Below are 13,537 nucleotides of genomic sequence, written 5' to 3' on the forward strand. Positions count from 1 at the left end.
CTTCACACGGCATATCAGTCAGTTTGCATACATTGGTAAAATAATATATAGTTTTGTACATAACTTGACGCCTGAGATCTATGGGATGTCAGTCACTCGTTTTCACGGGAACTGCATTTACATCTTGAACTCTGATCTAAAGAAATGACCCAGCACCACTCTTTATGTGAATGTAATGATGCATAAATATACAAAGTGATTATCTCATTGTCATAGTGCTGATAATAGGAATACAGTCAAAGCGTAACTTTGGCTGAGTGGGCATGATTAAAAGTGGTTTAGAAGGAAAAGATCTGTAATTTGCCTATGTTATGTCAGGATGATCATGTATGTTTACATTCAAATACCACTTAAATCTACTTCAAGTTTAACCTGTTCAATATTTTTAATGTTAATCTCTTTAATCTATTTTAAATCTTTTATCTACTTTATCAATTTCATATATTTCATCTATTTTATCTGATTCATCTGTTGAATCTATTTCATTATTTCATTTGTTTAATCTGATTAATCTGTTGAACCTGTTTCATCTGTTTCATCTGCTTATTCTGTTTAATCTATTTCCTCTATTTCATGTATTTTATCTATTTTATCTATTTAATTTGTTTAATCTGATTAATCCGATTAATCCTTTCATCTGTTTAATCTATATTTCTTTTCCATCTGTTCTTTTGTTCTGTTTAACCTGTTTCATCTAATTTCATCTATTTCATCTTAATAACGTACATCGTTGGCTTAAGTCTGACTTTGGACGGTGTGTACCAAAGAATAAGTTATGATGACATTTTGGCTGGTCAATAGCTTTAACAAATCCATGATAGGTATCACAGTCTCAATTCATACTATCATCAGGTTATATTCATCCAATGATTTCAATTTTATTAAAGTTTCTTAGCCTATCCATAGTTTCTCCCAAGACTACTTGCGGAAAGTGAATTCACCCGATTGTAATAAAAAATAATGCCCTGGTAATTAACATAAGTGTATTGCTATAACTGCTATATTGCAATATATTTTTATGAAGTTTGAAGGATGACGAACACGTTTAATCAGCATAAGCAGGTAGAGTATTCTCATTTTGATCAGAACAATATCAAACTAATTTGAAATATGTAGTTCTTGTAACAGTTTGCTTCCACCAAGATCTCTAAACATATTCTGGATCCGTTGGCTTAAATCATTACATTTACGTGGTTTTAGTCTGATTGTGGTTTATTGTCACCAAGGCTACACCGCACTCTGCTCTAATTTGTAGTGAAACAATGAAAATAGTACTGCCTCACAGATACAGTTAATTGAATACGGCATGCACTAGAAAGTAGGTGCTAACAAATTGTGTAGGTAGGATTCCAAATACATGGTAGAACAGGTATCCCAGGAAAGCTTTTCGAGAATTCTATACCAGGAAGGGTTGAGAAGTCATAAGGAGCATATGGGTGTGGTTTAACCAAAAGTGTACGGGGATGTAATATGTAAGAGATGCCCTTTTATTGCTCTTGAAGACCCCCATCCACCCCTCATGCTACAAGTTGGAGTTAACAAAATGTCTTATCAATAATGGGATCATGGACCAGCCATTGGTAGAGCTATAAGAGAAGCTGAAACAGATATTCAGGAGTCACAGATTGTAATGGTTCCGAAGTATTTTAAGTATAAATCCATTAAGCAGAGATTAATGGGGGAGATAATAGGGGGAAATGGTTTCACCATCTAGAGTTATCTATGTCAGCGTCGACACCAGTCTGATTGCAAAAGAAACCTAACATAATTAACAGAAGTCTATTTGATACTTCAGAGTAAGATTGAAATTTGTGATTAATCAATAAAGTACCTTTAAGTCGGCGGCGGCGGAACACGATCAGAAATACGACGATGCAAATCATCAACACAAATAACAAAACAACAACAGCAACAACAACCGAACCAACAACCGAACCAGCTCGTCGTTCCTCCTCTGAAATGCCAAGAAATGCCAAGAACTATATACCATACTAAGTAAAAGTACATATTTGAAACTTTTTTTTAAAATATGTCACTTAACTAACAACGCTTCACTTTCAACTCCAAATCAAAAGAACAAAAGCATTCGATCATTTTAGTTTTACTAACTGTAACACCACATATAATTTAACCTGCACATAAATAGTTATTGGGAAGTTCTTGTATTTTAAGGTAGTTCTTACCCTGAAAAGTTACATCAGTTGATATAAGTTTCGTTGTAACACCGTCAGTGCTATAAACACACGTATACGTGCCCAAGGTAGGATTTCCAACAGTGTTTATGACCAGAGAGCTATTTTGCAATGTGAATCCATTGGGCATCATAACTTCACTCAAACTTTTAGTTCCAAATGCAATAATTTCTTCGGTTTGACCCACTTTTTTCCATACAAAGAATGACACACCTTCCCCGCAGTCCATAACCACTCTTTCATTAGGTGTTACAATTAGAGGTTCGCTAGATGCTTCCAGTGTCCCGCTTTCAACAAGTATCGTAGATTCAGTGTTACCTACTTGAGACACATCGCTTCTCGCTGCACAGACGAATACACGTAACGAGAGAGAGGGTTTTAACGAAATATCCACAACAGTATGGTAAGATTGTAATTCATTGACACTGGTTGTTACAGATTTCGACTGAGAAGAGATATGTTCATCGCCACTGCTAGTTCTTAACTTCCATGACAAATCATCTAATACTTCACCTACTTGTAAAACATTACAACTTAAACTTGCATCAGCGTTTAATTCTAAAAAGCATAAAGACTTCTGGTCACATCCAGTAGTATCAATGATTGGGTACGGTTCATGTGGTTTTTCTGTAAATTGTGAAAAGAAAGACGAATACAAATAGTATTATCCGGCCAGAATATATTAGGCCTATCTATATGGATACTTTTTATGAATTTAGTTGGGTTCACTACCAACTAAAGGTTACAAGGAAGTCGATATTCTTTCTTAAAAATCTTTCCTACTCAAGCATTTCATGCTCGTTCAGCTAACCTGCTAATTCATTGTCAATCGTGTGGACCATACTTTGCGAATCATTTCTATTTCAATAGGAAATTTAAACTGTAGCTTGTCACTTACAAAGATATTATACTTAGATTATTTACTGAAGATAATATATTACCAACTGTAACTACCAAATGACATCCAGTTGTCACGTAGACACTGCATGGAATGCATACATATTCATAGCTTCATTCATTATATGTTATTAATGTGCTTCAATGTGGTTAGACCATTAGATATGTACTTACAATGCAGCTGGCTTTAGCGCTAGTGATATTTCGATCATGTTACTTTTTACACTGATGAACCATTGCAACTCTATTATAGTAAGCTTCTAATCACGTGAGACTAATTTATCAGGTGTTTGGTTGTATTCGGACAGTGTCTCGCTTGTTGTCTCTTTTCCAGCGTTGAATTTAAAATTAAACAACATCTGCACATTATGAATATGACTGAGTGAGTAGATGATTAAATGTATGGATGAATGGATTGATGAATAAATGAACAAACCACCGTTTGTCAGCTTGTAAACCTTCACGTTAAAGAGAAACAATGTATGGAACATGACAATGGAATATGAAAGGAGGATGTGGAGAACATCGAGGAATGATTAATTGAACTAAGTTCATATGTTTCACATCACGCCTTTCTTCTCAACAAGCACGATATATGTCTGAAGGAAATTATCACCAAATAGTAGACGTAAAATTGGTCAGTGTCTCGATATTTCTTTTCTAGCAGGATGAATTTACGTTGAATGATTTCCGGGAGAAAGAGAAATATACAGAAAAAGTATCGGACCTTTATCGAACATCTACAATTTATTGGTGAGGCTTACCTATATCATGACTTTGACGTGTTGCGTCGGACGCTACCAAAACCGCAGTTAAAATGTTAAACCTCTTATTGTCTGTGTATTTGGATTCAACATTGAATTGTTCCTCTACCTCTCAACTCCAAAACTCTGAACTCCTTGTGTTTGGTCCATTGTGTCGATAGATTATGTGGATATGGTTTGTCTTGATGTAAGACATCATACCGATGTTTTCTGTTCCATTGGCTCTTTTCTTTTTGTTTTCATTTTTGTTTTCTATGTCCATCGTTGATATCACATCAAATAAAATCTTATATATTTTTTTCAACTGTGTTTTTATGTCTTTCATTCGCAAGCATGGAATAAATATATGTTTTATTCAGAAATCTCATAGCACTAAGCGAAACCCATCTAAGCCAGACTTGAACTTAGAACCCTAATATTACCCCAGGTAATCACTATAGACTCGATTTTTGTCTTGTTCCTTACCACCCTCTACACTTGCTTTCTAATTATTACCGTTCAGCCATGGTTCTCTGATTAATATCGATATTTGTGGAATATCGACAAAGAGACGTCGGGGTGTTTGGAAACTTATTTGATGTATTCCTTACTGAAGCCTAAACACTTCTCTTAAAGGGCGAAATATTGAATTATTGAATCATGATTCACAGGCATAAGAAATATTTACAGATGCTGCTTACTTGTAATTACTCGCCATGCTAATTCCATTGCAAATTCGAATCATCTGTTTGAGCTAAATGAGCTTTCGACACCTTAGTAGCAGTTTATTAATCGTTTCAATAAAAGGATACTGCTTTTTATTTTTCTGTGCAAGATTTGAGGAAACATCAAAAACATGCTTCAGTGGATTGAGAAATAACTTATACTTTCTTGTAAGGTCTCAATAGTACTAGTTTCAGATTTTGTTAACATTTATCGAGATATTGGTTGTTAGGTTATTGTCCTACGCCACATTATTCTTATTACTTCCTTATTTTTAACAGGAAACATTTTTCTTCGTAAGAAAATCGCTAAAGAGCGACCACCTACATATGACTATTTGCATAAACTCAAGTTTATGTTAAGAGTAGAAAGCCCTATATGATTCCAAGAAATGCTCATATAAAGTATGTGGAATTTAGACGTTCCTATTGTAATTGTACAATGCTATTTGAAGGATAATTTGAATAAATCTTTGTGTGTAGTTTTGCCTCCATATGAAAGCTTGTAGATAATGTATTGTCTTCTTCTTTATTATATTTTTAAATTCAACCACAAACAATAAACAGATACAAATGAACTAATGCATATTGTTATCAAAACATTTGGCATACCATAGACAACTACACGAACAGCTTGAAAGGTCGGATCTTCATCTAAAGTTGCCAATATCGTTACTCCGAAAAAATGATTATCTTTGGTGGAAACTTTGTTGATTATTAGAGATCCATTAGGTTCAACATCGTATTCCCCGGACTCATGTCCGGGTCCAGATATGATGCCGTCTCTGAGGGAAATAAATGGTCCACCATTGCTAGTCACATTGGTTGAATTTGACCAAACTGCTGCATATAAATCACCAGGATGGTTGCAGGATATCATACCTTTCTTCCCCAATAGCAGATATTGGGGAGACTGACACTTATCCAATGCGACAACCGTGCCTGTAATTGAAGAGGAAAGACGTAAACCTTGAACCTGTTTTCAAATCACATGAAAGTTGCAAGGTATCCATTTTCCCCTCAAACTGTGTTCCATTCTCCAGTTCAAAATGTATCAATGGGTGAGTAAAAGGAACATAGAGCCTCAATGAAGTCGCAATAAATTTTGTCTTGCATCCAACTACAATTTAAAAATAATTAACCTCTTGCCCAAAAAGAAACGCATTCCATCAGTTTGCCAGAAACCTTCACGGTTTCACTATATTTTCGAATGTCAGCACCCCCCCCCCGAAGCTGTCCCCTGCATAACATCTCTGTAATGCGCGTGTGCAAGTGATGTGATTGAGTAAGTACTACTTCAGACATATGAAGTCCTTATACCTCAGTGCAGGTCTTTCTTTCACTTTTTTGCAGCTTCATATGAACATGTAAGCCTTCACTTGCTCTTACATCTGTAACCCACCACAGTCCCCTCCTCTTCTCCCCTTCTCCATGATAAAGCTGGTTTTGGATCTTACCACTCAATATGAACCAAAGGATAGCTGGGATCGTGAAAAGGTTTGTGATAGACATCTGAAAATGGAAAAAAAATTGGAACACTTAATTGAACTGACATAAATTAAATATAAATAGGATGATGTCCAATCTATGACCTACGGTGGCCGATAAAGCCACCGTCACTTAATATAGGTCTTGATTTGTTAACAGTAACTCACGAGCAAGGTAGCAGGAAAACCTGTTTTCAATAGAGTTTAAAGTTCATATCCTCTATGTCACTGTAATCACTTGTTTTCATATGATTTTCTTTGGTGCTTTTTCACTAACCTTCAGTTAAGTTACAAGGAAATACAATAAAATCAAATAAGCTGTTGAGCAATCACTCATCGGTGAGGTTATATCCTGTACTTTTTGGTCAAAAGAAAGTGTGAAATGCGGAAGGCCACTTCGCGACATGGTTCGCCAAAGAAAGAGTTTTAAACCAGGATTGTGAAGTAATTAGCAAATATCACTTGTATCAAGATGAAATAAATTGTTCTGACATATTGAACAGAAGGTCATTTCATGTCAAATGAACAGATTGTTGGAGAAGTTTATAATTGAATTTTCTCCTAAACTAACATCCTCCTTGCATGATTAGAGCAAATAAGGAGAATTAGAAAAATTTCAGTCACATTGCCTCAAAATTGTTTGTACAATACATTCAGGAGGTATCGTCAATGACCGTGAAACATGCTATGAACTTAAACTATAATAGTATGGCCTCCAAAAGCCTGTGCAATGGCGAACTAGCAGGCGAAACAGTACTGTGAAAATGTCAAACTTTGATTGAGGTTTGAGTGTGATTTTCCATTAAATAATTTCATGCTTGGCAAAGAAACTTCCTGAATTGTTTGAATTGGGTCGAGCAAGATTCATTAGTGATTTAACATGGAATGACAAAGAAATAAAACAGCTTATTTAGTGAACTGGTGCTCATTGATGCCCTTACTGAACTGGGTATAGCAACGTGTCTCTTTAACCTAAGCCCGCGCTACCATTCCATGGTAAGGGTCACCTACAGTATTCAAATGAAACTTGCCATTCACAAAACTTACTTTTTTTTCTTACTTTGGTTTCTTCGCAAATGGGCTAACCATTCAATGATTTCAAAATAACATTTAGCTCAGTTATATAATGTTCACTCAATGTTGTGGAGTCACGGTATAGGCGAATCCATTTTGACCGCGTTAATTGCAACAGTTACAGTGTAGTAGTTGGAGTAAATTCAGTTGATTCTGTGCATACTTTAGGAATAGGCAAGTTCATATATTAATGTAAACTTTCTGAAAGAGCCTTGTGAAACGATTGTATGCTGATTGTATGCTGCAGAACTTAAAGGCATTGAAGACTCGCCCAAACCGCGTGCGGTCATCTGAAAAAGTTAACTTTCTGTTGCTTGCAAGTGACGTTTCGTTCGTGTAGCTACAAATGCAGACAGTAATGAAACGTGGTACCTTAATTGTTATCTTTAGCTGGACCTGAGATGTCCAACGCTGTATCGTTTGTAAAGTGTTGTGTGTATTGACCGCAGCTGTATGTACTGACTGTACACTAGTGTCTAATTACCGACGGTAGCAAGCTGTGTGAGCATTTTCTTGGATCGATGGTAGTGTTACACTGTTACACCTCATTCGAAACTAGGTCAAATTACCGGCATTAGACATTTCTTTTTGCGAGAGTCTTCACACCCTTTAATGCTACAATGGTTTAAATGTATACTGTAACGTTCGTCGTTTATATTTGAGAGGGAACCTTTCACAATAAGATATGTACATCACCTAGTGCTACACATACATTCGGGAAATTCCACTTGGTATTTGTTAAGCACTGCCTCGTGACTGCAGCTATATTGGCTGTTGTTCCGTTCAAACCGATATGCAAAATTTACTGTGAAAAAGAACACTAATGAAAATCAAAATTTCAGCATTAGCTATTTATTTGAATGCAAATAGTTTTTGGTAACAAACCAAAAATGGAACTAGCCTCTTCATTTAACAAAGCAAAGTTCAGGAAGTAGTAGCTAGAAGCAATATGACTAGGCTATGAGGAAATTGCATATGAAATTCATGATAATAAAAGCATATACTGTAGCTACTGCACATCTGGCCACATTCTGAGTCATATAAATAAAATTAACATACCATATCAAAACTGCACACGGATTACCAAATTACCACGTACCGTAGTACCCAACGGACCTTTTATCATGAAAAAGGAACCTTCACGCAGTTAATCTGTAGTCGTGTACACAAGCTTACTTTGACTTCGAAACAAACCTGCTATACAAACGCCCATGCAAAAACGAAACTTACAGCCAGCCTACTGTCTTGTGACATAGCATACAAATTATTACAAAAAACAAAGAAATAAAAACGGCGTGTTTAGCATATGATTGTAAAACAAATGCCACTTAATAGTAACGTTTAATACCATACCTTAAAATATAACATTCTGGTGTACACTAGGCTACGTCTCTTTGTATACTATAGGTGGAGATAGAATCGCCTTCACGTACAGCAACGAAGCGTCAGTATACTACCTGCAACCCAGCTATATGACTCAACGAAAGGTGTTAAGGTCAGTCACAGACAATCAAAACAACATACGTGTCGCGTTTCAGAGATCATTCCCATGGGAAGCCGAAATGACACCGGATATGATAATACCATAACACAGTATGATGAACAGGGTGTGCTTCAACAAAGGATATGTTACAAGGAACCTCCTGGCTACAACCTTACACAGGTCGTGGTACTACTCGTAGTGACGATGCTAGTCTAATAAGGTGGCTCTACTATTATTCTAAACAAGAGACGCTGCTACCACGTCAGGCGGCGATGTTACTGTAAATTAGTGGCGCTACTACCCTTTGTTGGAAGTTGGAACCAAACCAGGTCATAAATTGAACTATATATAGCCTTTTCATTTTTTGAAACAAAGTTCAGGAAGTAGTAGAAGCCATATGAGTAGACTATGAATAATTGCATATGAAACTGCCATACCAGAACTGCAAATATCAAAACTGCACAGGTATCACCAAATTACCATGTAATACACAACGGAGCATTTATCGTGTTGTAGAAAGTAACCTTCACTCAATTAATCTAGTCGTCACACAAGCTTACTTTGAATTCGAATCAACCTACTACAGAATACGCCCGTGTAAAAACCAAACAAACTGTTATCTTATCGTCTACTGACACTAAATAACCCAAACAATTCCATATCTTAAACAATTCCATTCTTTGTACACAAAGCTACGTCTCTTTGTGCACTAGGTTTAGAAATTATCGCCTTCACAAACTACCACGAAGCGTCTGCGTTACAATCAACCAGAAGGCCATTTATAAATAAAACAGCGTAAGGTTCATGGTGCAAGGTCAAATCACACAATATCAACATAACGATACGTGTTGCAGGGATTCGTATGGAACCCCGGAAGGGCAAAGGATTTGGTAATACTCTAAACAGGAATTGCTACAACTATGGAGGTAAAACAGACGCTACAACCAAAGGAGTTGTTTTAAGGAGCTTCTTTGCTACAACTCTAAACAGGGCGAGCTTATCGTAAGCCGTTTTACTATTTACCTCGTTATTCTACTTAAGTAGAACCTATTCCACTTAAGTAGAATACAATTAAGCTTATGTGAAATTAATTGCACTTAAGTAGAATACAATTACGCTTAAGTTAAAATTAATTGCCCTTAAGTAGAATTACATTTTACTTATAAGTAGAATTGTATTCCACTTAAGTAAAATGACCACTTTCTTTTAAGCTTAAGTTAAATTCAATTTCACCTAAGCTTACATGTATTCTACTTAAGTAAAATACAATTCTACATAAGCAAATTAAATTTAGCTGAAGTAAAAGTGTCATTCTTTTTTCACTTAAGCTAAATGAAGTTTACCTAAGTAAAATTGTATTTTACTGTTTACCTAAGTAAAATTGTATTTTACTATGGTAGAATACAATTAATCTTAAGTGAAATTGAATTTAACTTAAGCTAAATTGTATTCTACATAAGTAGAATAAAAATGAACTTAAGCTAAATACAATTGCATTCTACTGAAGAAAATACAACTTTTTAAGTGGAATTGAAGGATCGCTCGTGTGGCAAGCCGTTTTAACATTTACCTCGTGCGGAGAAGTGGTTTGTCTGGGGCAATGTTTACATGGGTACCATGCCTTATGGTACAACTACTACTTGTACCACTGCTTGGTGGTATGTCGTGTTGCAGTCGTTTCCTTGTACTCAAAAGTGTCCTTCCAACTACATCAGCAACAGTTTACAACGATTGATTGGCTGGCTGCATTTTCCGAATGTCTAACGTTCACTCTTAAAACTGTTGGGCAAAAGTGGTTGATATTAGTATAGCATAGGACATCAGTGCTCGTAATGTTATAGGCCTATAATGCTGTTTGCATATTGTTCTCCTTCCTACAGGTAGAACAGCTAGGACTTCGAATTATTTACAAATACCAATTAACTGCCAAAAAAATATACAACACAGAGTGGGATATTTGACGATGGACATCTTGTGCTATACAGGCGATCATCCTAAACTGGCCGAACTTTTTGCATTTAGAGAAGACGTTGGATGCACTGACTGATGGTAAGCCTAATTTAATGTAGCCGTGGCCTGTGAATTCATTGCTAGCTTCACTAAGAGCTTATGCCATGACAATAGAGTTTCTCTTTCCAGTATATCTGTAAATATGGGTCAATATTTGGATTTACCTTCAAAATATGTTTTTGGTGGATTGTTACTTTTTAAAATCTATCAAAATCAACTGGTCTGAAAGGACCAAATCAGGTTAATGTCAATGGTGGCTTCTGAACCTTTCTGCAAACTTTCTCCAATCATTGCACTCAATATGATTAATTGGCTACTATTTTTTTTTTGTAGTCGCTTTCGGGTTTGTGTGTGGTTGAAGTGAGACCCAGCCCTGTTATAATATTAACTTAATGACAGTCACTTGGACATGTATCAGTGTTGTTTGAAGGTTCCACATAGGGTTTGAATAATTCTTTCAAAAATCTTTGGACAATTGTATTCAGATTTCAGTACAACTGTGTTAATGAAAGGTTAGCACTATGGGCTTTTTCTTTCTTTTTTCTTCACAATTTGATAAAATTTGGCTTGAAATTAGTGTGTAGGGTAGGTAATTAAGTCTTCTAATACAAATGTGTAGGTGCCCTATGAGTACACATGCCATATTAACTTTCATGTTGCTGTTATTAATGTGTATGAGCATCAAGTTGTGGAGCAAATTTAGGGCGGTGTATCTCTTGAATTTTATCCTCAGTCCTTGAAGTTTTACATGGTCAATATGGTCAACAAGGTGTGCCTTATTAATGTTTTTGTCGTTTATACCTGCAAGCATTCTCATTTCTTGCCTTAATCTCTTCACAGATGAAAAGAAGAACTTAGCTTTCTTTCTGTTGCCATCGCTTTTTCGAGGACGGGCAAAGAAAAGCGGGTCTACTACGGTGACTGGTTGCCTTCAAGCATTCATAGACGATCAGCCAGTAAGCAAAATCTTTAATTATATTTTAAGTAAAATTCTTTTGGTGGTACACCTTTTGGTTCATACCAGCTCAGCTGATAGTTTTTTAACCTTAAAAACTTGGTGTGTTGTTGTTTATAGTGAGCAGAAGAATGCTACTTATTGTGCTAGTGGTCAAAGGTCATTTGAGGTTAACAAGGGCCAAACACTTAAAACCTTTTAAATATGCTAACTTAAAAGGTGAAAGTTAGATGAATCTCATATGTGATGCATATAGGTTTGCCAAAATGAGTACATGAATCCCATTGATTATAGCTGGAGGTCATTAGAAGCCACCAGGGCATTTTTTTTAATTAAACTAGTAATGAAATGGGGGGGAGGTTAAATAAATTTCATCGTCGGTATGTAAACCTTGGTCATAATAATGGAGTGATCCGGTACTTGATAGTGGAAGGGAAAGGTCATTTGACATTAATGGGGTGGGTGTTATTATACTTTGAAAACCTTGTCAAGATAAGTATGTTGACTTTTTTGACCTGTTTTTGTTTCTTTTAATTACACTGTTCCACAGTATCATAGCATTGTGCAGAAGTCTTAAAACTCTGTCTATCCACCTGTTTTAGTTACATTTTATTTGCAACTCGAGGACTTTATTTTCTTTAATTTGCAGTCGGTGACAAGTGTTAGAGGACTACTGCAAGAAAATATCGAAGGATGAGCGACCACAGCCATTCATGCATTGCTTAGGAGAGAGTAAAGGTTCCCCCCAGCATTTGTTTGTGATAATTGAGAGACATCCAATAATGCAGTCCTTACTCCTCAAGGCAGTAGACTATGTGTTTTAAAGGCAGTATGTGTTGGACATTAACTTCCAAACTCAATGTAAGGGGGTTTGCGAGTTTCCATGCTGAGGTATATGAACTTGGTTTTATCAAAAGTCGTTCACTGAGTGCCTTTGGAGCTTTCAGAAGTGTTTAAGGGTCAAAGTGTCTTAGAACAAACTTTTCAAATGGTTTCTCGGTATTAGCCTGACATGTTTACATTTTAAGGTTGCTTTTGTTTCATATATATTAACATATTAAAGGGAAATAGTAAATGTTTGCCTTAGTGAACTGTACCTACATAAAATCTGTTTTTTTTTTCGTTGGGGGGGGGGGGGGGTGGGTGGTAGGAAGTAGATTTGCTATTGATACAGTGAAAGGTTGAGGCAGGCTTGGTTTATCAAACAAACATTCAATTTTGTGTGTTTATCAGATCAGGTGGCAGCAATGTCCCTACTATCACTTATAATTGTGATCTTGAAGCTGCTTTTATTTCTAGTATGTAGAATCAATGTGGGATTTACAACCATTTGGCTTTTGTTTGAAATTATCAGTGATATTATATTCACTTATTAAGACCAGAGTTGCTTGAAAGAGACCAACATTAAGCTGTACATGATTGTGTGTTGCACCGGTACATTGTGTAGTTGATGTCAACATACAGGAGGTCTTCTGCGGTCAACACATTTCAAGAACTGAAAATAGTAAACAATGGCAAAGTATGGATAGCTAATATTTTCAGCTTTAATTATGTTGATATGTGTTTATCCCCATTGTGAGTTTATGAAATTATTGCTTCGGATCGAAGTCACAGATCATTTAACTAGGTAAATAGAGGTCAAGCACTGAATGCTGTGATAATTCATACTGGAGGAACAATCTGAAGTCGGCAAAGACCAGAAAAAATAAAAGTATGAAAACATGTATTACTTGTTTGTTCTTTATCATTCTCTGTTTAAGCTTTATAACCTATTCAATAAAGCCAGTTGTATGAAAAAGGTTACAATCCAATGTTTGTATTGTATTAGTTAACCAACCACTATTATTTTTAACTAGCTGTTGGGCAAGAATCATTGGGTAAAGAAAAATCCATTGGTAAAAGGTTTTACACAACCATTGGGCAAATCGGTGACCAACATTGTTGGGTAAAGGCATTGTGTAAAAGGTGTTGGGC

At 35.9% G+C, this 13,537-nt stretch overlaps 1 protein-coding gene and 1 long non-coding RNA gene across 3 annotated transcripts in view; one reads left to right on the forward strand and one right to left on the reverse strand.

Moving 5' to 3' along the window:
• LOC139983192 (uncharacterized) overlaps positions 1-9,122 on the reverse strand; it is a 20,772-nt gene extending 11,650 nt beyond the window's left edge. Inside the window, exons 1-5 of one of the 2 annotated variants that reach the window (XM_071996585.1) lie at positions 8,469-9,116; positions 6,012-6,066; positions 5,167-5,496; positions 2,184-2,819; positions 1,832-1,954 (exon numbers count right to left, since the gene is read on the reverse strand). In XM_071996585.1, coding sequence (XP_071852686.1) covers positions 1,832-1,954; positions 2,184-2,819; positions 5,167-5,496; positions 6,012-6,066; positions 8,469-8,483 — 1,159 coding nt within the window. In that variant the 5' untranslated portion in view covers positions 8,484-9,116. Of the gene's footprint in view, positions 1-1,831; positions 1,955-2,183; positions 2,820-5,166; positions 5,497-6,011; positions 6,067-8,468 lie in introns of both variants that reach the window. The other variant, XM_071996586.1, reaches the window with a different exon arrangement.
• Positions 9,123-9,264: 142 nt separating this feature from the next.
• Positions 9,265-12,678, forward strand: LOC139983197 (uncharacterized). The gene is made up of 4 exons (XR_011798546.1): positions 9,265-9,600; positions 10,479-10,647; positions 11,449-11,564; positions 12,213-12,678. It is a non-coding gene; the product is annotated as an uncharacterized lncRNA (long non-coding RNA).
• Positions 12,679-13,537: the final 859 nt, after the last annotated feature.

This window comes from Apostichopus japonicus, chromosome 16 (genome assembly GCF_037975245.1).
Source record: "Apostichopus japonicus isolate 1M-3 chromosome 16, ASM3797524v1, whole genome shotgun sequence".
In the NCBI taxonomy this organism is placed as follows: Eukaryota; Metazoa; Echinodermata; class Holothuroidea; order Aspidochirotida; family Stichopodidae; genus Apostichopus; species Apostichopus japonicus.